The sequence below is a fragment of the Panthera pardus genome, unplaced genomic scaffold, assembly GCF_024362965.1.
Source record: "Panthera pardus isolate Hobbes unplaced genomic scaffold, ASM2436296v1 HiC_scaffold_3, whole genome shotgun sequence".
NCBI lineage: Eukaryota > Metazoa > Chordata > Mammalia > Carnivora > Felidae > Panthera > Panthera pardus.
In genome coordinates, this window is record NW_026526876.1 from 9,601,926 (window position 1) to 9,629,362 (window position 27,437).

General features: G+C 56.3%; 2 protein-coding genes across 12 annotated transcripts in view; one reads left to right on the top strand and one right to left on the bottom strand.

Annotated features, from left to right (window-relative positions):
• MYH10 (myosin heavy chain 10) overlaps positions 1 to 27,437 on the top strand; it is a 129,895-nt gene that overhangs the window by 91,074 nt on the left and 11,384 nt on the right. For all 7 annotated transcript variants that reach the window (XM_053892662.1, XM_053892663.1, XM_053892665.1 and 4 more), the window contains 17 exons: positions 751 to 820; positions 908 to 1,068; positions 4,376 to 4,484; positions 4,577 to 4,708; positions 5,416 to 5,622; positions 9,015 to 9,152; positions 9,943 to 10,066; positions 11,423 to 11,594; positions 12,898 to 13,110; positions 16,360 to 16,504; positions 17,833 to 18,039; positions 20,701 to 20,805; positions 22,045 to 22,197; positions 22,584 to 22,832; positions 23,090 to 23,302; positions 24,935 to 25,147; positions 26,245 to 26,406. In XM_053892662.1, coding sequence (XP_053748637.1) covers positions 751 to 820; positions 908 to 1,068; positions 4,376 to 4,484; positions 4,577 to 4,708; positions 5,416 to 5,622; positions 9,015 to 9,152; positions 9,943 to 10,066; positions 11,423 to 11,594; positions 12,898 to 13,110; positions 16,360 to 16,504; positions 17,833 to 18,039; positions 20,701 to 20,805; positions 22,045 to 22,197; positions 22,584 to 22,832; positions 23,090 to 23,302; positions 24,935 to 25,147; positions 26,245 to 26,406 — 2,773 coding nt within the window. The remainder of the gene's footprint in view (positions 1 to 750; positions 821 to 907; positions 1,069 to 4,375; positions 4,485 to 4,576; positions 4,709 to 5,415; positions 5,623 to 9,014; positions 9,153 to 9,942; positions 10,067 to 11,422; positions 11,595 to 12,897; positions 13,111 to 16,359; positions 16,505 to 17,832; positions 18,040 to 20,700; positions 20,806 to 22,044; positions 22,198 to 22,583; positions 22,833 to 23,089; positions 23,303 to 24,934; positions 25,148 to 26,244; positions 26,407 to 27,437) is intronic.
• NDEL1 (nudE neurodevelopment protein 1 like 1) overlaps positions 2,235 to 27,437 on the bottom strand; it is a 98,053-nt gene continuing 72,850 nt past the window's right edge. For 3 of the 5 annotated variants that reach the window (XM_019413478.2, XM_019413477.2, XM_019413480.2), the window contains one exon: positions 2,235 to 2,868. In XM_019413478.2, coding sequence (XP_019269023.2) covers positions 2,514 to 2,868 — 355 coding nt within the window. In that variant the 3' untranslated portion in view covers positions 2,235 to 2,513. Of the gene's footprint in view, positions 2,869 to 19,500; positions 19,851 to 27,437 lie in introns of those variants that run through there. The other 2 variants (XM_053892669.1, XM_053892672.1) reach the window with 2 other exon arrangements.

Genomic DNA, 27,437 nt, shown 5'->3' on the forward strand with positions numbered 1-27,437 from the left:
AGGTATATAGTCTGCATAAAGTGCACAGATCTTAAAAGTACAGCCCAGTGAACGTATGTCCCCCCAGACCAGTGCTATGTTGAATGTCACCCTGGTCCTTGCTAAGCAGAGCCCTCTGGGTAGTGCTCTTGCAGCCTTTTCTGTTACATAATAAATGCCTACAAGTCACCCGCAGGGAGCCAGAGTCGTCTTGTGTTTTAGGCCTGAAAACACGTTGTGGGGGGGGGGGGGGGCGCATGAAAAAAGACTTTTTCAAACACTATGCTTTTACTCTTCTCTGGCACAGCTGCTTAAACCTAGTGTTTGTCCTTGGAGGATTAACCTCGTGTTCAGTTTGCCTCCTGTTTCAAGAAACAGAGGGTAGATGTGCAGAAAATCTCAGATTACCCCCTGGTTGTTTCTTTATTGTTACTTTGACACGATTCTTGCCTCTTAGAGAAACAGAACTCAAAGTTTCTTTTTCTTTTTTTTAGTATTTGTTTATCTTGAGAGAGAGAGAGAGAGTGCGAGTGGGGTGGGATGGGTGGGCAGAGAAAGAAGGAGACACAGAATCCGAAGCAGGCTCCAGGCTCTGAGCTGTCAGCACAGAGCCCGACATGGGGGCTTGAACCCACAAACCGCAAGATCATGACCTGAGCGGAAGGTGGAAGCTCAACCGACTGAGCCACCCAGGCGCCCCGGAACTCACAGTTAGTAGGCAGACATGTCCACTGATGTTAACAGGAGATCTTTGGGCTGCTTTTCTTACAGATACGAGATCCTGACTCCAAATGCTATTCCCAAGGGTTTCATGGACGGCAAACAGGCTTGTGAGCGAATGGTAAGCTTCCCTCGACCTCTCTGGTTTGCAGACTATCGATACGGTGTGTCCCATAACAAGCTGTGAACGGACTCTTCCCTCTTTCAGATCAGGGCTTTAGAATTGGACCCAAACTTGTACAGAATCGGACAGAGCAAGATATTTTTCAGAGCTGGCGTTTTGGCGCACTTAGAGGAAGAAAGGGATTTAAAAATTACCGACATCATCATCTTCTTCCAGGCCGTTTGCAGAGGTTACCTGGCCAGAAAGTAAGTGGATAATCGCGAATCCGACACTCGTGGAGCGTGGGCGGGTGCCGAGCGCTGTTCTATGCTGTAGGTGCAAGGGCACCTTGGCCGTGAGGAAACGGGCCAAGACAGAAAATAAAGGGCTTGGGGGTCTTGCTTCGGCGTGGGTTTCTCCGAGGCTCTGAGATCCGCAGGATGGGGAAGGTGCCGGCCCTGGGCAGGGGGGCTGGGAGGAGAGCAGCTTTCCAGTAGGAGCAGCACAGAAGCAGTTCTAGAAGGCGTGCCCGGAGCCTGGCGGGTGAGGGAAGCAGGGAAGGAGAAGCAGGAAGGACGCTGAGGGGTGAGCTGAAGACCGTGGGTCTTGAGGGTCACCCGGCTACCGCGACAGGACAGGCTGGGGCCAGAGAGCAATCAGGAGCGCCGTGGTGGGAGACCCTGGAGTGGAAGACGGCCGTCCCCGGCCCGCGGTGGTGACAGAGACAGACCGGTTGCCGGATCCGGATCCGGTTGCTTAGGACCGGAGTGGAGCCAGACGCAGTGATGGTGTTTCCTTCACCTCCTCCCGCAGGAGCCCGGGGCCTCGCAGGGGAGGGTGGGCCTGCTCCGGAGGCTTCGGTCCGCAGCCCGACGCTCCCCGTCGGCCTGGCAGGAGGGCAGCTCCGGGCGACGGGCAGTGTGCCGCCCGACGCTGTCCTGAGGGATTTCAGCCCAGTGAGGTGGAGGCGGGATCTGTGAGTCTTGGCCCACACGTGACAGAGTCTCGAGTAGAAGAGGCGGCTCGGAAAGTCCAAGAACGCGTGACGTCCTCAACGATTCACACCCAGGCAACGGTGCGCAAGGACAGAAGGCTTGGTTTTTCCGTGCCCTCGCCTGCCGCGTGTCACCGGTCCGCAAACACCGCTGTCACCGTATCTGCCGCAGCACAAGACGCCTGACAGAACAGGAGTAGACACAGGCGGGTGCCTTCCTCATGGCTGTCAGAAGCCTACAGCTGTCAGGAACGCGGGACGTTAACTATATAAATTGTGCAAGCACGTGCCGCTTCCTCCCTGAACTCTGAACCCTGCAAAATTATCACCAAGATCCATAATCAGAAAGATTTTTTTTTTTTTAATTTTTTATAATGTTTATTCAGTTTTTGAAAGAGACCGAGCACAAGTGGGGGAGCGGCAGAGAGAGAGAGGGAGAGAGAAATAGAATCCGAAGCAAATTCCAGGCTCCGAGCTGTCAGCACAGACCCCGACGCGGGTCTGGAACCCACGAATCGTGAGATCATGACCTGGGCCAAAGTCAGACGCTTAACCAGCTGAGCCACCCAGGCGCCCAAGATCTCCTCTTAAAGACTAACAGCTAACAGAGCGTGTGACCGCTACATAAGGCACTGTGCCTGTCATTTGCAGCTCCAAAATTAGGCCTTCGAAAGAGCCAGACTAGAATTCGGAAAGAGGCAGAGCAGTGCGTACAGGTCAGACACACAGACATGGACAGAAGCCCGTGAGCTGGCAGCCGGAGCACCCTAGAGGCCACTGGCACCGGTGGACAAAGAGGGAGGAAACAGGGCTGTGGCACGTCGGCCTCCTGACACCGGGACACCAGATGACGTACTTCAGAGGAGGGTCCCGGAGCCCCCGGCAGAGAGCGCGGTGCGCCCGGCAGACAGGTTCAGCTGAAGGCAGTGGCGGGTGGGGGGAGCCAGCTGCCTCGTTCAGACAGAGTGGCCGGCATGTTCTTGACTCATCTTCTCCCAGAGGCCACGGGGACATCAGGGCGACGGTCCTCAGTAAGGAGGTTGAGGGATTTTTACGGCAGCCTTGAAGGAGCCTGCAAGAATGGGAAGGCAGATGCTGTTTTACGGTGCTAAAAACTGCATTTGAAACTGTTGTTTTTGCAGCAGAAACTATTAAAATTAAGGCTTGGCCGAACTGGCTCAGCTGGTAGGAATAAGAAGGAAGAAGATTTGGTAGGAGCGACACTCAGGGCAGGTACACGGCCACAGCCGGAGGACATTTAAGCGGCGAGTTGGCGACACAGAAGTTCCGGGGTCCTGCGAGGGAATGGGACCCGCAGGGCAGCAGAAGGGGCAAGAGGAGCCGTCCGTGCTCCTGAACCGCGACCGTCTAGTCTTGAGGCCGTCCCGCGTGAATCCAGTGGATACTGGTCGTTGCTGGAGTGAACGCATAATTCTAGACTTTTCTTACTGTCTTTTCCGTTTCCTTCAAGTGCATCTCTTGCCCCGGAGAACCCTGTAACCGGTCTTACAAAGAGTTATGGAAAGGCTGCCGGAGGAATGATCACAGATCTAGGGGCGCCCGATGGTTCTTTTGTTCACCCGGCACATATTTTGAGGGGCCCTGAGTACGTGTCTCCCTGGGTCGGATGCTGGAGCACAGGAGTGACTGGGCCGTGCTCTCTGCTCCCGAGGAGCCGAGCCTGGTTGGGAAGGGGGCCGCGTTTGTGGACAGGGTGCAGCCAGCCTGGGGCTGCGACAAGGTGAAGGAGGCCACGAGGTCACCTTCGTGACCTAGTTTTCCGTAGTAGGTGGTCCATAGGGGCGTGCAGCAGACAAGGCCATACAGACCTGCCTGAGGGAGAGGCTCAGAGCGCAGGAAGCCCTTCGACAGTTCAGGAGGTGATGGGGGCGGAGCCAGAGTGCTGGGCCACAGGGGGCGCAGGGTAGGGCCTGGGGAGCCTGTGGGTCCTGAAAGTGTCATCGTCAGTAGAAAGGTAAGTCACCTACTAGGAGGAGGGGCAGCACAGTGACCTGGGTTGGGGGTTGGGGTTTGTTTAGGCCAGAGAGGGGGGTTGGGGCTTCAGAAAGGGGGCTCCGATCCTGAAGGCGAGGGAGAAACTGAACATACTGCGAAGGATGACCAGTAAGTGGGTCTGGGATCATCGGCCACTGAAGGCAGCACAGGGGAGTGGGAAAGCCCAGACTTGGTAACGAGGAGACTGGGGCTCGAGAGGTGTCTGCGTGTCCTGGAGGGACGTGGCCTGGCCGATGAACGTCTGCCTGTCTGTGAACAAGAGGCATCAGCTCGACCGTCTGCGGGTCCTTCCGGCTCCAGGATGCTGCAGGGCGGAGGAAGGGCGGGCAGGATGAGGCTGGAAGGGGACGATGCCGTGTCCGTGCCAGGTTGGAAGAGGAAGTAGTTAGCGATCAGGGGCACCAGCCAGGGGAGCGTGAGGAACCTGGGGAGCAGGGGGTCTCTTCGTACACGGGCACACGGCAGGGGACGAGGGACGCGCGGGGCAGCGTCTGCGAAGAAAGCGGCCGGCCGCCATCAGGACGCGTTTTCTCTGCGCACTAACCGTCCTCCCGGTTGTCCAGGGCCTTCGCCAAGAAGCAGCAGCAGCTGAGCGCCCTGAAGGTCCTGCAGCGGAACTGCGCCGCCTACCTGAAGCTCCGTCACTGGCAGTGGTGGCGCGTCTTCACCAAGGTGGGCTTCGCGGCGTGGGGGGAGGGGGAGCCTGGACGAGGCCGCGGTCCCCGCCCGGGCACAGGGTGACGTGCGATTTGATCCCGTCGCAGGTGAAGCCGCTCCTCCAAGTGACCCGCCAGGAGGAGGAGCTTCAGGCCAAGGACGAGGAGCTGCTGAAGGTGAAGGAGAAGCAGACGAAGGTGGAGGGCGAGCTGGAGGAGATGGAACGCAAGCACCAGCAGGTGCGCCCTGGTGCCGCTCACGGGGACCCACCTGCCGGCGGCCGCACCCGCCACAGTTGGGTTCACGTAAACCGCAGTCCGCCTCCCCTCACGCGGTTCCGCCTCGGCCCTTCGTGGACACGTAGGTGTCCCATTTGCCACCAGGCACGCGTTCCTGACACCTGCTGCCCGTGGGACTCCCACCGTGTCCCCTGCCTGGGATGGCTCCCGAGGGCCTCGAAAGTAAAGACGAGACCATGCCGGGCCACCCGAGTCCTAGGTCAGCGTCCTTCGCCGGTGGGGATGCTTCACAGACCAGGCAGGGGCTCGGGAAGCGTGTGTAGACGACCGGGTTCAGGGTTCAGGGCCTGAGAGACTAACGATGAAGGCCAGGGGTATCCCTTGATCCCAGACGGCCGTAGCTGGCCCCCTGAACACACTCGAATAAGGTTTTCCCTCCGCCTCTGTCAGTTACCTTAATGGAAGAGCAGGAGCTCCTAAAGTCGCGGGAACTTAGTGTTGTTCAGGATGGCCTGAGACAGAAACCAGCGGAAACGTTCTCTAGCTCGCTTTGCCGTAAAGAATATCGGAAAGTTTTGCCAGTGACGTTACCGATACGTAAGCCTCCATTTCTCCGGTGATGAGCACGGCCGCTGAAATCCGAGTGACCGTCTGCGGCGGGGGGAGGCGGGGGCAGTGACCGCACTGACGCTCGGTTGTGGTTGCAGCTTCTGGAGGAGAAGAACATCCTGGCGGAGCAGCTGCAGGCGGAGACGGAGCTCTTTGCCGAAGCGGAAGAGATGAGGGCGAGGCTCGCCGCCAAGAAGCAGGAGCTGGAGGAGATCCTCCACGACCTGGAATCCAGGGTTGAGGAGGAAGAAGAAAGAAACCAAATCCTCCAGAACGAAAAGAAGAAGATGCAAGCGCACATTCAGGTACGTAGGACGGTCTCCGTCCAGAGCCGGGTTGGGTTTTCCGAGCGGCCCTGCCGAAGAAACGAATGGAAGCTGTGGGTTCGCGTTGTGTCCCCTGAGGGGCGACAGGAGTCCACGTTCCAGGTCCTGCCCTTCAAAGATGGCCGGCGATGGGAGCGCCCGGTGGCTCCGTCGGTTAAGCGTCCGACTCTTGGTCTCAGCTCGGGTTGTGATCTCACAGGTCGTGAGTCCGAGCCCTCCATCGGGCTCTGCACTGACAGTATGGAGCCCTCTTGGGATTCTCTCTCTGCTCCTCCCCTGCTCGCTCGCACGTAGCGCGTTCCCTCTCTCTCTCTCTCTCTCAAAATAAATAAACTTAAAAAAATTAAGACGTCCAGCACTAAAAGCACACACATAACAGACTGTCTTCGAGCGTCTTCCAGAGTGCAGAGTGATTCAGAGTAGGAGCATCGCAGGGTCCGGAACACTTTGTAGGGGACCCCGTTTGTCCTTTGTGTTGTCACTAATGACGGCACTGCTCGCTCCGTTCACTAGATAGATAGGCCTCTGTTCGGGAGTTTGGTTCATAAGAAGGGCTCAGCTCCAACACAGGAGGCGGCCAGGAATCAGAATAAAACACTTAGCCCTTCCCAGGAGTTACCATGTTACGGAGACACAGGCTGCCCTCCCGCATCGTGCAAATACACGGTTCAGACGGTGCTAACTCTGCCCACGGCCTAGGACACTCCCTTCTCTTTTTCTCCTTGTCTCCCACACCCAGCCTCCCGAATATGTCCTTGAGTGTCACGGTGTCTATGTCTCAGCCACCGTTGCTTCGTGGGTCCAGCACCAGACTTTCGTCCAGGTCTCTTCTTGAATTTTCTCTCCCCTGATAACTTACCTTGGCAAAGCTCAGACAATTCGGACGATTCTCAAAACCGCAGAAGATCTCACGTTATTTCCTTGGCAAAGACCGCGTGCAGTAACTCATCTGGACACTTTCCATCCTTCAAGGCACTCAGCTTCCCGGTGCCTCCTGATAGGTTAGCAGAAGATCACGAGACCTGTAAAAAGTGCGCTTTCATTCAGCAATTCCAGTTCTGGGACTTTATTCTAAGCGTAAATCGATGCAAGCCATCTGATGATGTGCCAGTCGGGAGTGTTAAGCCACGGTAGTTCCGTGCAGTTACAGGTAAAAAGAGGTTTATTGTCACGGGGATCCCTAGTGCATTACTAAGGAGTGTGTGCGGGAAGATCGACGTCAAAATACGTTGCTGCAACTTACGAGTGTAAACGCGTGATTTTATGTGGGACCATACAGGGACCTAGAGTTTCTGCCGGCAATAGTGGGCTCTCCTTGGTGGTGGTGTTACCCATAGTAGGGACTTTCTTTTTAAGAGCATGTGCTCGTTTGGGAAATAACGTGTATTCGTGTGGGGGAAGGGTGCCCAGAGTCCCTCCCCTCCAGTGTCCCCAGGCCTGGTTTTGTACTGTCCAGCTGTTAACACCCTCGTGTGAAATGCCTGTGTTTCTTTAGCGTGTGCAGAAAAGCAGAACTGTCCTGGGGGAGCAGAGTTAGTGTTGTATTTTGCTTGTTCTGTACTTCCTATCCTCCCCTTCCCTACTAGATTCCTTTGGGGCTTCTCGGGTTTTGGCACTGTTCTCTGAATTTATTATCTCATTGTGTGACATCTAAGTTCATTCAAACACATTCTAAAAATATTGATGGTAATAGGTTTTGTTTTCTGTTTTTTGTTTTCTTTTTTTTCCCCATTTTCCTCCATCTGAGGAAATCCTATCCAGAAGTCAGAATATCAGAGGTCCTACGGTCCCCACATGGCCCCTGGGAAAACTCAACCTCGTCGGTCCCTCCTCTGTTCCTTTCTGACCTGTGAGCCTTTGAGGGATTTCTTATGTGTACCTTTTTCAACCAAACAACTGGAGCTGTTTTTGGTTTGATTTTAAGATGAATTTCCTAATTACGGTATCAAATAAACGCTTATTGTAGAAAACCTAGGGAACACCGCACCTCTGGTCTCCTCCCTCCCATCACCCCCGTTACCGGCATTATTTCTGCTTGCCTGTATTTCTAACCAGATATACAGATATAGTTGAAATTATACTGAACGTACTGCTCTGTTCACTGCTTTTGTGAATTTAGGACTGTGCGGTACAGGGATGCACCTGACCAAAACCAGACTGTGGGAAAGAAACCGTATGACAAATGACCTGTTTTATTCTGTTTCAAAAACAAGTAAGTGGCAAGGAAGGGAGGCAGAGATCCACGGGAGCCTAGAGAACAAGGAGTCTCTAGAGGCTTTGGAGTCACAGTGTGTGAACCCTACCTGGATTCCAGTTCAAACAAACAAATGTATTTTTTTTTAAGTTTATTTATTTTGAGAGAGAGGATCCCTAGCAGGGTCCATGCTGTCAGTGCAGAGTCCAACGTGGGGCCGGAACCCACGAACTGCGAGATCGTGACCTGACCCGAGATCAAGAGTCAGACGCTTACCAGATTGAGCCACCCAGGCGCCCCAAAAATGTCTTTTTAAGCAGTCTTTATCTTTTAGAGGTACAGCCTGAAGGTTTTACAGTAACACGTGAGGTTTGGGATTTGCCGCAAAATAACCCAAGAGGCGAAGGGGGACCGCGGAGGTAGAGAGGGGAGGACACTGGCCGTGAGTCCGACGCTTGTCAAAGCTGGGCTGACGGGTGCGCCCTTCCGGCTCGTTCTGCTGCTGTGTTTGAAGTTTTCCACGAGAAAATGACCATCTCTTGCATGGGTTTCATTCCCGAGTCAACCACGACAGGTTTTGTAAACAGACCGTTCGTGGATGTGTCCGTACAGCCCTGGTCCATAACGTACATGTGTACTGCGTATGATGAGGCAGGGCAGGACACGGAAGTGTGTCTTACCTTAGAAACCTGCACACGCCAGAATCCCACCCACCTGGGGATGGGCTCACGCGGTGAGCTTGGCTTGAGCCGAGACCACCCCTCTCTCAAATACGAATTTTAATTCCTATGTTATTCCCCTTCACAAATACACCCTCTACTCAGCAAGAGATCTTGTGGCACGTTCACCGTCCTTCGATGTTATAAATGACCTTTTTACGTACATCGCACCTGTGGCTATGTCCCGAAATTGCCGGCGTGAAAGGAATGCTGGTTTTCGGAGCTTGCTGTCCTCTGCCACATCGGCTTCCAGAAGGATAGACCCGGGCTGGGCTGCAGCCTGCAGTGGCTGCAAACGTCTGCTTCTCTTCCCTGTGCTTCACGTCTGTAAAAACACCCCTGCCGTTCGGCGTTTCCCCACGCCTCAGCGTTTCGCTTCCCTGCGCCGTCGTGGAGGGGCGCGTGGTGGCGTCCTGTGGAGGGCGGGGGGCGGCTGACTGTGTGCTCTGCTTCCCCAGGACTTGGAGGAGCAGCTGGACGAGGAGGAAGGGGCTCGCCAGAAACTCCAGCTGGAGAAGGTGACGGCAGAGGCGAAGACCAAGAAGATGGAGGAGGAGATCCTGCTTCTCGAGGACCAAAACTCCAAATTTATCAAAGTAAGAGACTGCTTCTGAGCTGTTTGGGGGTGCCTGGCTGGCCCGGTGGGTAGAGCCTGAGATCGTGAGTTCAAGCCCCATGTTGGGCGTGGAGCCTCCTTAAAAAGTGGATTTTTGAGGGGCGCCCGGGTGGCTCAGTCGGTTGAGCGTCCGGCTTCGGCTCGGGTCACGATCTCACGGTCAGTGGGTTCGAGCCCCGCGTCGGGCTCTGTGCCGACCGCTCGGAGCCTGGAGCCTGCTTCGGATTCTGCGTCTCCCTCTTTCTCTGCACCTCCCCTGCTCGTGCTCTATCTCACTCTCTCTCTCAAAAATACATAAACATTAAAAAAATTTTTAAAAAGTGGATTTTAGAATGTGGGAAATCCGTATGTTGACAGACTCGCTGAAAGGGGCTTCCTTCAAGAAATTCTCAAGAGTTCAGGTTCTTTTACTTACTTTTTCTAACACTCAACTTCTATAGATTTGTAAAGGTAGAAAGTCTTCAGTTGTTTAGATCTTGGGACCAAATAGCCTCCTGATCCTTCAGATGTGTAACGTGCACGTTCTGTGTGCATCGGTCCCCCCTCGATGACCAGGTCCTGCCCGCGCACACACCGCTTCGCTCCATGCGGGCTGCGGGACCCGGGGGGCGGGGGGGGCGCAGGGGGGGCCTACACGAGTGAACCTCCCACCTCTCGGGAGCGATCGGAGCCACGGGGGGGACGTGGTGCCACAAGCCCGTTTCCTGAGTGACACCACACCCCACGCGTGGTTGTGCGTGCCTTCGCTGAAACGGTGGCTTTCTACTCAGGAAAAGAAACTCTTGGAGGATCGCATCGCGGAGTGCTCCTCTCAGCTGGCTGAAGAGGAAGAAAAGGCCAAAAATTTGGCCAAAATCAGAAATAAGCAAGAAGTGATGATCTCCGATTTAGAAGGTTAGTATTTGGGGTCAGAGAAACGTGGGACTGGGCTTGTGAGTGTTTAGATTTTACTTAAATCAGAACATGTGGTAATGGAAAATGGGCGTGCCGATTACTAATCAGTTTGCATTCAATTACATGGGCGTATTTTGAGTTGTTATCTGCTGCCTAGTCTCCAAGTATTTATGATGGGGTAGCGCTAACCTAAACTTTGATTTTATGAAGTTAGATCCCATGGTGAAACGCCTTGCCCCCTTGATGGACGCAGCGGGGCTCTAAGTTTGAGTCGTAGAAGCCAGTGGACTTTGTGTTTAATCTGACAGCTGCGTGAGGGCGTGTAGGGTTCACTTCACAAAGAGACTGATGGCTACTGCCACGGAAAGTGTTGGGGACAGAGAACCCACTGAGGGGAATCGCGTCGCACGGAGACGGCAGAAGCTGTGTTGGGAAATCCCAGGGTGTCTACAGAGCGGACCCTGGCTTTCTACACAAGAACCCGGGAAAGAGGGTGGAAGCTGGGGAGGCATCCACGCATCTGCCGTGTCAGCGGCTCGACCCTGTGTCTGTATCAGAGCAGCGCACGGCGCTCAACGCCCGGCTGTCACGTGTCCCTACAGCACCTGCGTGGCCGTGACCGCGCTCTCCCAGCGCACTGCTTTCGCAGTAGGGAGAAAACGAGAGGGTTTGTCAAAACCTATCTCAGGTTTTGTTGTCTCGCGGTTGCTTAGCACAGACGAGAGAGGATGGCAGCGGGAGAGATTTTCATAAACCATTTTTGCCAGCGCGTGGCTCTTCCGCTCAGGGGAGCACAGAGCGCACACGTGCCTGCTCTGTCTCGGCCGTGTGATCAGCCCGCGGTGCCCAGTCTCCACCTTCCCACACGCTGGCTCTGCTGGAGGACAGTCCTGGGAAGGGAAGGAGCGCCGGCGTAGTTGAAGGATCATCGCGGGACTGTGACACCTGCCCCCACTCTGTCCTCTGCCTCAGTGCCAGGAGGCACTGTAGTCCTGTAGTCCTGGGTCCTGCCAGGAACTCCCAGGGAAGGGGGATGGGGCTCCGGGCACACTGCCCTCGCCTCTGCTGAGCCCCTCTGCAAACCTGGGCCCAGCGATGGCTGTGGGCTCCCTTCCCACGAAGTGACAGAATCCACCCAGTTTCTTCCTGAAAATACCATCCTCCCACCGACCGCTCTTGCCTGCAGCTTGATCTCCGCGGGTTTCTGACGGCTGAGCTGTAGGCACGGTGGGGTCAAGGCGGTGGCCGCTTTTCAGTGAAATGGCGTATTTTCAGCTCGGGTCGGTTTCTCTCTCGAATTCGTTCATGTGGCCTGTCACTTGTCGGTTAAAGAGCTTCTTGGCCCTTGCCTTTCAGAACGCTTAAAGAAGGAAGAAAAGACCCGTCAGGAGCTGGAAAAGGCCAAGAGAAAACTCGACGGAGAGACCACCGACCTGCAGGACCAGATCGCGGAGCTGCAGGCGCAGATCGACGAGCTCAAGGTCCAGCTGGCCAAGAAGGAGGAGGAGCTGCAGGGCGCGCTGGCCAGGTCCGCCCCCCCCCCCCCCCCCCCCCCCCCCCCCGCGCGGGGCCGTTGCCGCGGGCTGTGCGTCTGCCGCGGGCAGAGCGTCTGGGGCTGGGCGCCGACGAAAACCCCGAGACGGGGACACGTAGTCTCCTTGCGGGTGTGGCACAGGAGGCTGAAAGAGCCGGGAGTCCACGGCTCGTGTCAGGGCAGCAAGAAGCACTCGTGAACCACCACCGGTGTCCGCGCCTAGCGATCGCCGGTCACCGAGGTCCCTGGAAACTCCCCCCAGAAGTCCTGTTACCGCACCCAGCGTTTGGTTTCCGTGTGTTAGAGAGTAATTCCACAGCGTGTTTTAGAAGTTGAGGGGAAACCCCTTTTCAGAAATGATCCCCTGCCAGGGGCACCCGGGCCGCTCTCGATTGCGGCTCAGGTCATGATCTCACGGTTCGTGAGTTCAAGCCCCACATCGGGCTCTGTGCTGACAGCGTGGACCCTGCTTGGGGTTCTCTGTCTCCTTCCCTCCTCTCTCACCCTCTCTCTCAGTAAATAAACATTAAGAAAAAAATGAATCCCCCTCGCTCATGGCATGATTTCCTATTGAGTTTTAAATCATTTTAGAATGGAAATCGTGCCTAGTAAATATATTTATATCTGATGTTTCTAAAGAAGAATTACTTGGTTACGCGGTCATAGAACTTAAACTTTACCATTTATCATAAGCGAGTAAATCTCGTAACAGACCTCTTTTTCTGCCCTCTATCACCGTTGGTCTCATTTTGGCCAGACGTTCTGCTTTTCCTCTTAGAGGCGAGAGCTGGAATTCTGGATTCCTGTCTCTCACCCCAAGTATCCCAGCTCCTCCAGTCAGAAACTCTGCCCGCACTGAGCTAACATGCACAGCAGGTGTGAAGGCAGCAGGCCTCCTACTGACTTGCGAGAACTTCGGATTTGCTGCTTCACCGTAGACTGGACTGGACTGCCGCCCTGAGCAGTGTTCTCTTAACCTTTTACTCTGGAGCGATTTTTTTAATATTCTGACCATTAAAATGAGCTTGTCTGTCCTTTTAATGGAAAACCCGCAGCTCTCTGGCAAGGGGGCGGGGTTCCATTCCGGTTCTGACGCTGCCAATTCTGGTTCTGGCTCTGGGGCCTTCAGGTCGTCGACCCCCGTGCCTCCTCCCCCTGCCCAGCGGGCCCAGCCCCGGCCACGGGCAGAGGGACGTGTGACTGGGGTCCGCTCGCAGAGGGGCACGGCGGGGGTGGGATCCCCCCGGGATGCCGGCGGCCGCCGGCTGAGCCCTTCTCGTGCTGGGCGATTTCGCAGGGGCGACGACGAGACGCTCCACAAGAACAACGCGCTCAAGGTGGTGCGCGAGCTGCAAGCCCAGATCGCCGAGCTGCAGGAGGACTTCGAATCGGAGAAGGCTTCGCGGAACAAGGCAGAGAAGCAGAAGCGGGACTTGAGTGAGGAGCTGGAGGCCCTGAAAACCGAGCTGGAGGACACCCTGGACACCACCGCGGCTCAGCAGGAACTTCGGTGAGTGGCGCGTAGGTGGGCACCCCCTGGCGTCTGGCAGAAATGCTTCGGGCGCGGTGGCCTCCTTGGGGACACGGGGCTTTTCCTTTCGTTGCTGTTCTGAGTATTTCTTTCCCTCCAGGAAGTAATGGCCAAGGAAACAGGGACGGGAAATAATGGCCAAGGAACGGGGACGAGATAGCTGTGGTTAGAAACAAACCCGTGTCCGGTGGGGGAGGGGCGGCTGGTGGGGAAGGACCGGCAGACTGAGGTGTGCGGGCTGGGATGGGATCGGGAAAAGCCACACTCCGCGACGGCCGTCTCCAGGCAGGCCCCGGGGCAGGTGCACAGAGAGTTGGGCGGAGGCTCCTACCAGACCCGGAAGCCCGGAGGGGCGGGTGGGTCAGACGGGATGGGCGGGGCTGTGGGCGTGGTTAGCAGAGAAGGGAGGTTCACGTTTACCAAACGGAAAAGAAGGCAGGGCAGAGGCACGTGCCGGGTGACAGGCAAGGCCACAGCCCAGCGCAGGGGGAAGAGTCAGGGGCGTGTGGAAGCCTCGGCTGCCGCCCCCAGAGGGTCGTGGAGAGCTGGAGCGGCGAGCGGGAGGCGGCCCAGTGGAGGGGCCGACTGGGGCTCCTACCGGCACTCGGTCGTGTCCTCACGTCAGCCGCTGGGTTGTGACCTCCCAGACCACTGCCCCGGCCTCTTCCCGGCCGTCTGTTCGCTCCTCAAGACTCCAGCTTCCCCGGGCGTGAGGGGCTGGTAGCTGCGGCCGGCTGCGTGCAAACAGAGGCATGCACCCACGTGCACACACACGGCCCTCTGCTCGCTGCTCTGGGGTGTCCTCGCTCTCACGTGGCAGCTGAGCTAAGGCCTGGAATGAAACACAAAGGGCGGGAGGGGAGTCACCTGTGAAGACAGGTGTGGTCAGGGAGGTAGGGAAGGACCAGCGTGTGTTCGCCCGGCGGGGTCGGGGGGTGGGGGGGATCTGGAGCGGGGGGGCGTCACCGGGTCTGCGGAGAAGGCCGCTCTGAGGGCGAGGTGGCCGTCAGATGGTGTCGGCGAGGGAGTGGTCGGCGATGGAGGAGCCTCGCGATGTGTCTGTGGGGCTTTGCCCATGAACACGTAAGACCGCGGCAGGGATGACAGGTCACGTCCCCGGAGAGAGCCGGAGCCCACGTGAGCCAGGCCGGCCCAGGCCTCCTCCCCCTCTTCAGAACAGCCCTGCTGTCAGCGGGTTAAGTCCCGGCCTTCCCAGTAGGAGGTCTGCTTTTAAAAATCTGGCAACGGGGGTGCCTGGGTGGCTCCGCCAGTTAAGCGTCCAACTTTGGCTAAAGTCGTGGTTTCACGGTCCAGAGTTCAAGCCCCAAGTCAGGCTCTGTGCTGTCACAAAAGCTCAGAGCCTGGAGCCTGCTTCTGATTCTGTGTCTCCCTCTCTCTGCCCCTTCCCCGCTTGCACGGTCTCTCTCTCAAAAACCAACGTCAAAGAAAAGTTCTTTTTTAACCTGGAAGCCACTGAACTAGACCTTATTGAATTGTCAATTCTCAATTCTCAGCTGGTTTTTTGACCACGATAGAAAAAAAGGCTCCGGTCCTTTTCTCCCACTCCCCTCTTGAAAATAAGTCCATACACGCGCACGTTTATTAAAACCACGGACAGGCTCAAACGTAGTGCTCGTGGGTGCCGTTTTGTGAAGACTTCCGGTTGCCCGCAGCTCCGGGGTCTTGGTGCTGGCCTGAGCCGCTGCGGCCAAGGACCGCCCCCTGCCTCCCCACCGGCTCCTCCCCGTGCGTGTTTCCCCGGGTCGGTGTGAAAGTAACCAAACTTGGCACAAACTCTCCGGAGGACTTCCCGTGAAAGACGAAAAACAGTTGGGCGGCTCAGCCTGGAGGGGGGGCCGTGCAAGACTCCTGGTTTCATGTAGGAATTCGTACCCGGAGGGCCGTGCCCCGCTAGCGGGAGAAATGCCGTTGCCGTGTGACGGCCGACAGCACGGATCATTCACGGGGCCAGAGTGGCCGGATGCGGTGTCTGGCCTGGCCGGGCTGACGCTTACGTCCGGCGACCTCCCCCCCCTACCAAGTCCTTCCCCTCGAGGAGACTCAGGGGCAGGCCCCCACCCCCCGGGTCGAGCCCAGTGAGACCACATTGAATCTTCTGATCCCTTCTGTCCGGCTGCCTGTGAGCACCGGTCAAGGGAGGAGAACGTGCCCCGAGTCGGCACCCGAGTCCCCGTCCTGACTGCTGACGCGCTCGAACCTCGGCGCGAGTTTGCCGGAGTTCTTCAGGCCGGTCGTAAAGCCCCAGCCACTTTGACCCCTGATGTCTGCAGCTTGCGCGGGGCTGGGATCTGCCGTGCTTCAGCAAGGGTTTCGGGCTTCGTCAAGCTCTACGCTTCTGGTAAAGGTGGCGCTGGGACGGATGGCCCTGTGAAGGCTTCCTCCAGGTAGCGAGGTCACCACCCTACACCTGTCACAGCAAATGGCAAAAACGCTGGAAAACCACGTAAACATATTTAATATTAACATGATCTTCGTTCCCTAAACGCAGGTTAGAGCAGACCTCGATTTATCTCAGGATCCTGACTACAGCTATGTCACAGGGACGGGTAGAGTCCTGCCTCCGTCGGGACGGGCCGTCCTGTGATGCGGCCTGCCCCACCCTTAGCTCTGGAAAGCCACTTGGGGACCCACCTTTTCCGGATGCAGTGAGACGTCCGCTGGGGTTGTGGCAGGCAGCTGGCCATCTGGCCTTAACCAGCTCCTGCCCCCCCGCCACCGTCTGGTGACCGTGGGGACGAGCACTGTGTCTGACCGTATGTCAGACGGAGGAGTTGAGGGGAGCTGAACTCTCTCTGGAGGGATCCCCGGGGTCACAGCGGACACACGGCTTTCCGGGACCTACCCGACCAGATAGTTATCAAAGGAACCGAGGGGATATCTTTCACGTGACGATGGCAACACCCCAGATATAGTGAGGGCTGTTCTAGGCCAGGGCCTATGCCCGGTACTTCCCCCGTGTGACCCTCACAGCCTCGTGAGGCCAGGGTTCGGTCGTGACCCTCGTGCTGGGGGTGCAGAAGCCGAGGTTGAGGGTTAACGTCGTGCGGGGTCGCGGAGTTGGGAAGCATCACACCGTGTCCGTCGCCTTGGGGGGAAACTGATGTCCTGCGTGAAACAAAACCACAGCTTCGCCGTGTGCTTGATCGTGTTTCTAAGTCGGTCCGTCGGTTAATTCTGAGCCGCTTTCTCTACGATGTGTCCGTCTAGCACCAAACGTGAACAAGAGGTGGCAGAGTTGAAGAAGGCTCTGGAGGAAGAGACGAGGAACCACGAAGCCCAAATCCAGGACATGCGACAGAGACACGCCACAGCCCTGGAGGAGCTCTCGGAGCAGCTGGAACAGGCCAAGAGGGTGAGAGGGGCAGGCGCGTGGGCCCGTGTCCTGCAGGAGATCGGCCATCGGGCGCACATCCGTCCAGTCGGTGCTGAGCCCGGCCTCGGCACGGCCGTGGGGGCTGACACGGCCAGCAGCTCGCAGGGCGCTGCGTACCCGAGGGGTCACGGGCCCTTGACTTTTTGTTGTTTTTTTCGATAACCGGGGGGACCCGGTGGCCGTCTCCAATCCTGTTCCTCCCAGGGCCGCCCTCCACCAGCGCCCCCCCCCCCGCCCCCCGAAGGCCACGCTCAAAACCCTTGAGCGCTCTGTGCCTGTCCCCATCTGCGGCCAGCCAGTCCCCAGGCCCCGCGGCCATTTCACGTGGCCCTCACGCTCTCCTCCTTCCTCCCGCCTCTGGCAGTCTGAAGCCACCACACGCGGTGTCGCCCTCCTTTTGCCGCCATCCCCGCCCCGAGTCTCACACAGGCTTCCGTCCTGACAACACAGCAGCTCGTCCCCCCGCTGACCCCGGGGCAGACGGGCGTCCTTCCCCATTACGCCCCGTCGCCCTTCCTTCGTGCCTTCTGCTCCCGCTCCGGGGCCCCCTTCTGTCCTCCGCGGGTCCACACGTGCGCTCTCGGTATTAACGTTGACTGGACGTGCACATTTGCATGTGTCTGTCACCATGCTCAGTACGCCGCGTGCGTTGCCTTTAACCGTCACCACAACCTTGTGCGGTAGACTCTCGACTGTCATTTCCGTTCAGAGGCTGAGGAGACTGAGGCCGGCAGGGTCAGGAAACTAATCGAGGGTCACACAGCCAGAACGTGGAATGGCAGAGTGAAGCCGGGCACTCAGGCCCCAGAAGCCCCCACGTGACCCCCAGCTGCACCACCTCAAAAGCCCATCCCCAGGCCCAGGTCCCCCACGAGGCGATCCCTGCAGCCGTGCGACCTGTTGTGGTCACCCCTGCGCTGACACCCCTGTGTTAGTCTTACCCCAGCAACAGGGGTCTCAGCTCCTCACTGAGAATAATTTTCTCGACGGAACACATTTTCTAGAAAGGATAACCCGAGTGGATGATTACATGACGGGACGTACCCCGAATCGCCCCCACGCTGACCAGGATGAATTCCGTGGTGTACTGAGCCCCCACACGTCTGGCTCTCCTACCCCGGGCAGGGAGTACAGGGCGTTTCCTCCACAGAGATCTCCGTGCTCAGGGGAGAACGGAGGTTTTCATTCGCTCACTCCGATGCCGAGTGCAGCCCGGGTATCGGGCACCATCCTGCTGATACAAAAAGCAGCGCCTTGTATGGAGTGTTCTAAAAATACTGGCAAATTTCTCTTCCCTCCCCTCCTAGTTCAAGGCAAATCTGGAGAAGAACAAGCAGGGCCTGGAGACTGACAACAAAGAGCTGGCGTGTGAGGTCAAGGTGCTGCAGCAGGTCAAGGCCGAGTCTGAGCACAAGAGGAAGAAACTGGACGCACAGGTGCAGGAGCTCCACGCCAAGGTCTCGGAAGGAGACAGACTCCGGGTGGAGCTGGCCGAGAAAGCAAACAAGTTACAGGTGAGCCCGGAAAACCCAACTCGGGACGCACCCGCGGCGGCCCGTCCGCGACCGTCGAGCCCCTTGGGGACCGCTGCCGTCAGGGGTGCGTGGTGTGTTTAGGTTCAGTCCTACTAGGTATCTCAGGGACGGACAGCACGAGTTGGCCTTAATTGTAGTAGATCCCACACTGAACAGTGGGTATAGCTTTGGGCTTTAAACACAACTTCAGCTGCTCCATTAGACCAGTCAGTAAGACAAGTGGGGCAGTGGGCACAGAAACGGGTGCCTAGTGTCGGTGCTAACTTGCGAAAACTGGATTTTTTATACGCTGCTGGTCCAAGTATAAATTGAGACGACGTTTTCTAAAGAACAGGTCAGCAGTTTTGCTGTCACAGGCCTTAAAAATATGAATACCCTGGGGTGCCTGGCTGGCTCAGTGGGTAGAGTGTGCGACTCTTGATGTCAGGGTTGTGAGTTCAAGCCCCACACTGGGTGTAGATATTACTTCAAAGTAAAATCTTAGGAGTGCCTGGCTGGCTCAGTCAGTTAGGCATCTGGCTGTTGGTTTCGGCTCAGGTCGTGATCTCATGGTTTGTGAGTTTGAGCCCCTCTTTAGCCCTACGCTGATGGTGCAGAGCCTCTCCCTCCCTCCCTCCCTCTCCGCCCCTCCCCCACTCGGTCTCTCTCTCCCTCTCCCCCACCCCCACGCTCTCTCTCAAATATTTACAAAATTAAAATCCTGAAAAAGAGAAGACAGTACGTATACATACAAAAGACAAAGACACGCGTATGTATAGGATACCCTACAGTCCAATAAAGGGACGTCTAGTAACGTAACCCAGGGAGATGAGGATCACACACAGACTCTGCTGCTGAGAATGCTCATTGCAGAAATACGTACGAAAGAGCGTAACTGGAATAACTTTCATGTCCAAGTATGGACTCCTACGCCACCAATAAAAACGAGACGATAGATGAATGTCTGTGGGCGAGAGAAGACGCACGTCCCGTGCTGCTGCACTAGAAACGGCTTCCAGAGCCGAGCTATGCCAGACGCCCAAGACCACCGGGCGGACTCCCAGGACTCCGCACGCGGGCCTGCTCACGGCCATGTTTATTACAGTGAAAGGATACAGAGCAATCAGTAAAGGGCAAAGGTGGGAGGCCCTGAGGAAACCAGGTGCGAGCTCCCAGCAGGCCCCTTGGGGGCAGGGAGCTGGGCCAGCACGTGGGCCGTCCTTTCCACGGGCCCGCTTGGAAAGGCTGGTCCCTTTGGGGGCTGGTCCCGACGGCCCCACTGCCTGACTCCCAGAAGGAAGGCACGCGTTCGGCATACAGCACGGTGTTTACACAAACCGCTTTGTGTAAACGGCACGGGGAGCCATTCTATTTTAGGGAATGGCAGGCGCTCTCGCGAAATCCAGCCGAGGGCCGGGCGGCCTTGCCAACAGGCCTTTCTAAGGGGAGCGGTCTCGGGCCTCCCCTGTTAACTCCTGCCCGTCCGGGGAGGTGTTCTCCAGAGAGAGGCCGTTAAACAGTGTTACTAACGTCATCATACCATTACCATCCGGGTGGCAAGGAGGCGAGGCAAGTGACCCTCGTGGGCGCCTGTGGCCGCTCTCTCCTTCCGTCCTTACGTCACCCCCTGGGCGCGTCGGGCTGATGAGGAACGTGAAGCTAAAGTGAGGAGCTGGCGGCCCTCTGGCCGCTCCCCTGCGGGTGAAGGAGCCCGAGCTGAAGGCCGGAGGTCTGTCTCTGTTGAGTCCAGAGCCTTCCGCTACCACACTGTCGCCAAGACTGTTGGCACGTGCCCTCTCCAGAGGATGTTGCTAAAACGAGTAAAAACAGGAATGTCGTTGGCTCGCCTTACGTGTACGGAGACGCCCTCTGCGCACCTTCCCTTCGCTAACGCGACCGAGGGTCAAACCGGAGTGAAGGGCCACCTGTCGTCCCCACCCTTCTCCCCACTACCTGCTCCGCTCACAAAGAATTACAAAAGGTCTCCTACCGTGGGGATTTGGTGGGGGAGGAGCAGGTTAGAGCCGTCAGGAAGGAGGAAAAGGCAACAATGTTTTTACCACGTCGTTCATGAAATCTGGCCTTAAGACTATAGCTAAACATTCCTGATAAATCTGTACCACCAGATTTTTAAGCTTAAAAAGAACTTTCGATGGGGTACGAGAACTTTCGCTCCTTTAAATCTCTGTAACTCTAGAAGACTAGGAATTTACTTGCACCCCTAACACAGGGTTAATGCATCTCAGTGTGAAAAAGGATTAAATAACAGTGCCTGCTGATCCGGGAGCCTCCTCACATAGCGGAGGAGCCACAGAGAGAATTTAGTGCAATCTTTGTTTCTTCATGATAAAAAACAAGACGGTGAGCAGGAATGCGGAGAACCGCGCTCCGTGCACGGGCTCTGCCGTTACGTTCCTCCCTGTCCTTCCAGCAGGGACTCTGACGTGGTCTGCGGCGGCTGGCACGGTGCCTGCCTCTGTGGGCACTGTTGGGAGGCAGCGCCTGTGATGGAAGTGCTCCTTGGGTTTGGGGGTTTCAGGATCCCTCCTCCTCCCCCGGAAACACTGCTGTATTTGTGTGCGTTGAAGAGTGGTGAGGCCGGACCTTTCTGTCTGCTTCCTGTCGCATCACACTGAATCTTGTATTCCTTCCTCCTCGCAGAATGAATTGGATAACGTCTCCACGCTTCTGGAAGAAGCCGAGAAGAAGGGTATTAAATTTGCCAAGGACGCAGCCAGTCTGGAATCTCAACTACAGGACACACAGGTATTCTGGGGGGTGAAGGCCCTGGGTCATAGCTCCGCCGGTTCTGTAACCTACAAGTCCGTGAAACAGGCCAGCCCCACAACTGCTTTCTTACCATCTCTGATTTTGTGCTCAACTTTTATTTGGAACCATCTTGCATCGTAACGGGCCTTGACGCTCAGGAAGTCTCTGAGGCTCAGTTATCTGGACGCAGAGCCCTCAGCGTCTGGCAGGCTTGTGGGCACCAGCGGGCACCGCCTGGAACATGGTTCACTGAGCAGCGGTCCTACTGCGCACACAAGTATTGCCGGCTGTTTTAAATGAGATTGTTTTTTTGTGGTTGAAATTATATTACACTGACCTACTAGTCCATTTCGTAAAAAGGTAGGTTGAGGCCTTCTTGTCAAAACATGTTAGGGATGTCTTCACGCCAGACAGAAGTTAGGATGACAACTTTGACATGAAAATAACACAGCACTTTCTTCTTGGAGTTTTACATCTTCTTTTTATTAAATTTGCTAACTTTATAAGAACGTTGATTTGCTAGGTGCTGGGGATACAGGGGTAAACATCTCTTGGAGCTTCCACTATGACAGGGCACGTCCTGGTCAGTGAGACTATGGGAGACCAGGGGCGGGTCACGGGAATCAGTCTGGCAGGAAGTTTGTAAAGGACAGACAGCTGACGGGTTGCCCGATACTGGAGGTAAGCATAGTGAGAAATGCCAAGTGCCTCAACTAAGGGACAGAGGAGCGGGGAGACAGGTCTGCCAGAAGTACGGAGATGCTGGAGACGGAGGCGTCTCGGGCCACTGAGCTCCTGGCCTGGGTGCCTGCGGTGAACGACACTGCCGTTCCTCAAGGACACGTTGAAAGCGGTATTTTTGGGGCGCCTGGGGGGGTTCAGTTAAGTGCCTGACTCTTGCTTTGGGCTCAGGTCGTGATCTTGCAGTTCATGAATTTGAGCCCCACGTAGGCGCCTGCCTGGGATGCTCTCTCCCTCTGCCCGCCCCGGTCGCTCACCGTCTCTCTCAAAACAAATAAACATTTAAAACAAGATTTTTAAAAAGCAATATTTCTGTTAAGATCGTCTGTAAAATTATCAGGCGTGTTTTTAAATCATTTCTGTTTCTTAAGATCACGGGGTAGTTGTGACCCACTGAGGCGCTGTGTTTTTTGTGCCGTGACTTTGTTTTTAAGAAAGGTGTTTCTGCTCAGTGATCGATGTAACTCCGGTATCGACCTCTTGTGAAATAAACAGGAGCTTCTTCAGGAGGAGACGCGGCAAAAGCTGAACCTGAGCAGTCGCATCCGGCAGCTGGAGGAGGAGAAGAACGGCCTCCAGGAGCAGCAGGAGGAGGAAGAGGAGGCCAGGAAGAACCTGGAGAAACAAGTGCTGGCCCTGCAGTCTCAGGTGCGCGTGTGCCCGCAGAGGCCGCGGAGCCCTGGATGTGTGCGCTTAGCGACTAACGTCCTCTCCACTTGGCACAGTTAACTAGGTTGTACGAAACTAAGCCCCGTGAGCGTGTGCTCTGACCCAGCCAAGCGCCGGTACTCCGGTGAGGGTGTGGGGAGCCTCAACAGTGACCTCGGACTGGGTCCGCCGTGTAAGGACTCAGACCAGCCATCCTCATGACGATGATTAGCTAAGACGTCGTTACAGTCTGAGCCTCGTTTGCTCGCAGTCACGTATTGATTTATACGTCTTTTCTCCAAATATGGAAAACGAGCTTTCTCTGTTCCTCACCTGTAAAAGTCACTGGGGTTGTTTAACGTGGGTCTCTCTTCCCATACAACCAGCTGACGGATACCAAGAAGAAAGTAGACGATGACTTAGGAACAATTGAAAGTTTGGAAGAAGCCAGAAAGAAGCTCCTGAAGGACGCGGAGGCGCTGGGCCAGCGCCTGGAGGAGAAGGCTTCGGCCTACGACAAGCTGGAGAAGACCAAAAACCGCCTGCAGCAGGAGCTCGACGACCTGACGGTGGACCTGGACCAACAGCGCCAGATCGCCTCCAACCTGGAGAAGAAGCAGAAGAAGTTCGACCAGGTGGGCCCTCCGTCCCTGTGTCCCAGGGCCAGTGCCACACGCTGCCGTCTCCTGGCAGACGCTCTTGTTGTCGTGGTCTAAAATAATCTTCGTGTTTATACGTATTTGTAGAAAATTGGAAAGGGAGAAAAGCAGAAAGAAATAGCACCCATGAACCACAGTAGGGGGCTCAGCAGGAAGTCAGACACACAGCGAATGAGAAGCGTGTTTGTCGCTTTCGCGTTGTCTCTAACGTGTCCCGACACTGTTCCGTGCAGCTGTTAGCAGAAGAGAAGAACATCTCTGCTCGCTATGCAGAGGAGCGAGACCGCGCGGAGGCAGAGGCCAGGGAGAAGGAAACCAAAGCCCTGTCCCTGGCGCGGGCCCTCGAGGAGGCCCTGGAGGCCAAGGAGGAGTACGAGAGGCAGAACAAGCAGCTTCGAGCAGACATGGAAGACCTGATGAGCTCCAAGGACGACGTGGGGAAGAACGTGAGTATCCCAGGGACCCGGCCCCCCGCAGGGGAGGATCTGGGAAGGCGTCTCCCGACAGCGCAGGAGCATGGCGGCGTCCTGGCCTGTGCACGGATGGGGACTGAGGTCTCCCGGGACAAGCTGTCGGACCCTGCGGTCTGTGCTCGGTTCTCAGTGCCTGAGCCATGAGTTCTCGTAGTGGCCCTGACCGATGGTGACGCTTGGTTTATTCCTGTCACCTTCACGCCCCCCCCCCCCCACGTCCTGGCAGGAATGTCACTGTTCCCGAGTCACAGGGAGTTCCCAAGCACAGGTACCACGAGGTGCCCTCCGGGCCAAGGACAGCGGCCCCTGTCCTTCCTGGCCCGGGCCTTCCCAGCTGAGACTCTTGGTTTTCCCTGAAGGCTTCAAGTGCTTTGGGGACTCGTTGACAGTCTGGAAGTTTCTGTGATGCTGTCCTTTACTGCATACACGCTCTACAAGAGCCGGGGTGATGTTAATTTGTCCCACACCCCTCAGGTGTATGAGGTGTGGAGGATTGTGAGGCCGGGCTGGGGCCGGAAGCAGTCCGTTCTCCCCAGGAGGAGCCACTTAACCTCCTGATCTGTATCATCTGCCAGACAATGTTGCACTTGCCCTGTCTCGGGAAGCTGCGACATAGGGGCTCTCTGGCCACATCATAAAGGAGGGAAGACTCTCCTCCCTTCCTGTTGGGTCTCCTAACAGGAGGTGCCTGGAGGGTCAGCCCCATGGACAAGAGGCTGCCTAGACTAGAAGTGGCCATGATCGCATAGTCGTACGCAGACAACTCCACAATGACTTTGTTTTTTTTCTTTTCTTTTCTTTATTAAGTAACCTTCTATGCCCAATGTGGGGCTCAAACTCACAACTCCACAATCAAGAGGTTCACGCTCCACCGACTAAGCCAGCCAGGCACCCAGTTTTCTCATTCCTCTTAGTTTTCACTAGAATAATGGACATATTCTACAGACCTCACTTTTGTGCCCTAAGCAGCAGCAGGGGCTGCGGGGCCTCCCCTGCCACGTCTCCTGCTGCCCCTGGGAGAGGTGGCGTGGCCGCCTGAGAGATGTCTCGGGGACGGATCAGAGGGGACGCGGGGCAGACGCGCTCGGCGCTGAGAACTAGGTGGGGGTGTGGGGTGGCGAAGGTCAGGCCACTTCTCACGCGTCCCCCGCTCCACAGGCCTGACGCACCTAAGTAGCTACAAGTTCCCACGTGCATCTGCAGCACAGGTGAGGTTTTCACGGCAAGACGGGATCTCCCACAGCACCTTTCACACGCAGACAGCAGGCAGATGGCCAGTCCACAGATGGGCTCCTCGGACACCGTGCTCTGTTCATCGTTCTTGGGCTTTTAAAGACGTCTCCACTTCAAGGTCACCGGAGAAGACCTTACTGATGATAGAGCACGAGTGATCCATCAGGAGCTCCGTGCTGCCGTCTGAATAGCGTGCTCCAAAACGGGGGACGGCAGGGCCGTAGCAGGAGCGGGGCCGGGAAGCTGGCCCAGGAGGGTCCAGAGCGGCCTTCGTGCCCTGCGGGGGCCTGTAACCGATGAGGACACAGACCACTGTCCTCATCCGTGCCTCTGCCAAGGCTCAGGCCTGTGCCGCTGCTTCCTGTGGTTTAGGTGCACGAACTTGAGAAGTCCAAACGGGCGCTAGAGCAGCAGGTGGAGGAGATGAGGACCCAGCTGGAGGAGCTGGAAGATGAACTTCAGGCCACGGAGGACGCCAAGCTGCGCCTAGAGGTCAACATGCAGGCCATGAAGGCCCAGTTTGAGAGGGACCTGCAGACCAGAGATGAGCAGAACGAGGAGAAGAAGCGGCTGCTGGTTAAACAGGTAAGCGGAAGGACACAGGGCCCCCGGGGACGAGCCTGTCTGGTCTCCAAGTCCGGTTGTGGGTCCATATGCTGCTGGTTCGTGTCGGCCCACGTCAGCTGGAGCTAAATCCATTTATGTCCTCGTTTGATTAGCTTATTCTCTGAAATCTAATGTAATTATTTTTGGTTTCCTGTTTCTCAGACAACAGCACTGCTGTTGACAAACCAGGAGACTTACCGATGACTCAATAGGCCTCGTGTGGTGGGATGTCCAAGAACGTGTGGTTGGGTGCAAATTCCGTGACTGTCAAAACGTGCGGGCGAAGGAAAGAACCCGGATGCCCCTTGCAAGGGGAAGTTCGCCTCACATCCCTTGTTGGGAAAAGGAAAACCGGATGCTTACGTTTTTTGGTTTTAAAAAGTTGCTGGGCATTTAGAATTTTGTATAGTTTTCCGAACATATGTCAAACTTCTAATTTTAAAAGTTTAGTTTAAAATCTAATTGTGGATATTTTGACAGTCCCTTGGAGTTCGTGGTATCGGGTCTTGGATCTGGAATACATTGGTCTTTGTTATTTTCACCGCACCGGCATTGAGCACACTAGTCACTTCTTGCCAGATAATTAGTCACCTCCTGCTTGGTGACTTCAAAGAGCACGTATTTTGCTCCCAGTTTCTGTGGGTCAGGAATTCTGAACCGACGGGGCCGGGTGCATCATCCGAAGGCCAGGCCTGGGCTCGGGGACCCACGTCCGAGCTGGCTCCCCTCGGGTATTGGGGCCTGAGACCTCGGCACCTGGCCGCCTGGGCGTCCCCGGATGAAACCACCCCAAGAAAGTGTCTCCTGGCTTTCCACTGTATCGTGCCACCTCGGCTGGGAGCTGGAGATTGGAGGGGAAGGGCTCTGCCTCCTGTGTGCCATCACGTGTGGGGGGGGGGGCGGGGTGCGTACAGGGTTTTCGGCTTAAAGGCCTCTTTGAACAAACTGCAGCTCCTGGGCTTTGCTCTTATTGACGACGGCTGCTCCGGAGCAGAGAGCACCTACGATGACAGGCTGCCGATCCCCGTGCGGGGACACCTGGGTCTGGCCAGACATAACCCCGGTGCCTCCGTTAGGTGCGGGAGCTGGAGGCGGAGCTGGAGGACGAGCGGAAGCAGCGGGCGCTGGCGGTCGCGTCCAAGAAGAAACTGGAAATCGACCTGAAGGACCTGGAAGCTCAGATGGAGGCCGCGAACAAAGCCAGGGACGAGGTGGTCAAGCAGCTCCGCAAGCTTCAGGTGCGTGCGGCCGGCGGGCTCTGACGGAGCACGCGGTGGCCGGGTTGCGGCCCACAGAGGCGGCACGCGTGCGTCTCGTGTCTGCGGGCCGCGCGTGGCCCCTCAGCAAGTCCGGGACATGGCCCCTGGAGACGCTGAGCTACGCGCAAGCCACCCAACAGGAAGGTGGTGCTCCCCCCCCCCCCCCACTGCCGCGGGCTCTCGTCCTCTTTCCAGTCGTGGCTTAGCACTTCGGTCCGCTCGAGTGATGTGCCAGTTTTCACTGTCGCGGTGACCGATTTCCAGAATATCTCCCGCTATTGTGGGCTATAACGGACCCTCTCTCGTAATAGGCCCTTTTCTGGGGGGCTCAACGGTTATGACAAGCTTGAGAAAATTTCCATTTCTCTGTCCGTGGTGATTCCACATCTTAAGAATGTCTTCTAGGGGCGCCAGATGGCTCAGGTCACGATCTCCGCAGTTCGTGGGATCGCGTGCCCCATGTCGGGCTCTGTGCGGGTAACGTGGAATCTGCTTGGAATTCTGTCTCCCCCTCCCCTGCTCGCGTGCACTCCTTCTCTCGCTCTCAAAATAAACTTAAGACGAATGTGTTCTAACAAAATCTGAGAAGAAACATCTGTGAACAAAGATCACAGCTGAAGTGGTATTTGTGACAGCAACAAAGGGAAACCACCTAAATGTAAGTGGACTGCCAGCCATTTACATGGTGGGGCTATGGATGCGAGGAAGGGGCTCAAGTCCATAAAGGAAGACAGAGCGCAGGCGGCTTCTTTCACAGCCACACACGCAGAAAGGTGTTCGTGGACAGACATAAACATAGAACATTTAAAAGGAAAAGCCAACTCTGGGTAATAAGTTCAAAAGCAACTTAACTGCTTCCTTATATTTTTTTTAAAAAGCCAAGCACAAAGCTCTCATTCTGACGAGCTTATTACAAAGATTATTGAGCATATTACAGACACTATACGTAACTGTGATTTTGTTTACACAACAGCTGTAGGGAGTTTTAATTCACAGACCATACAACTTAC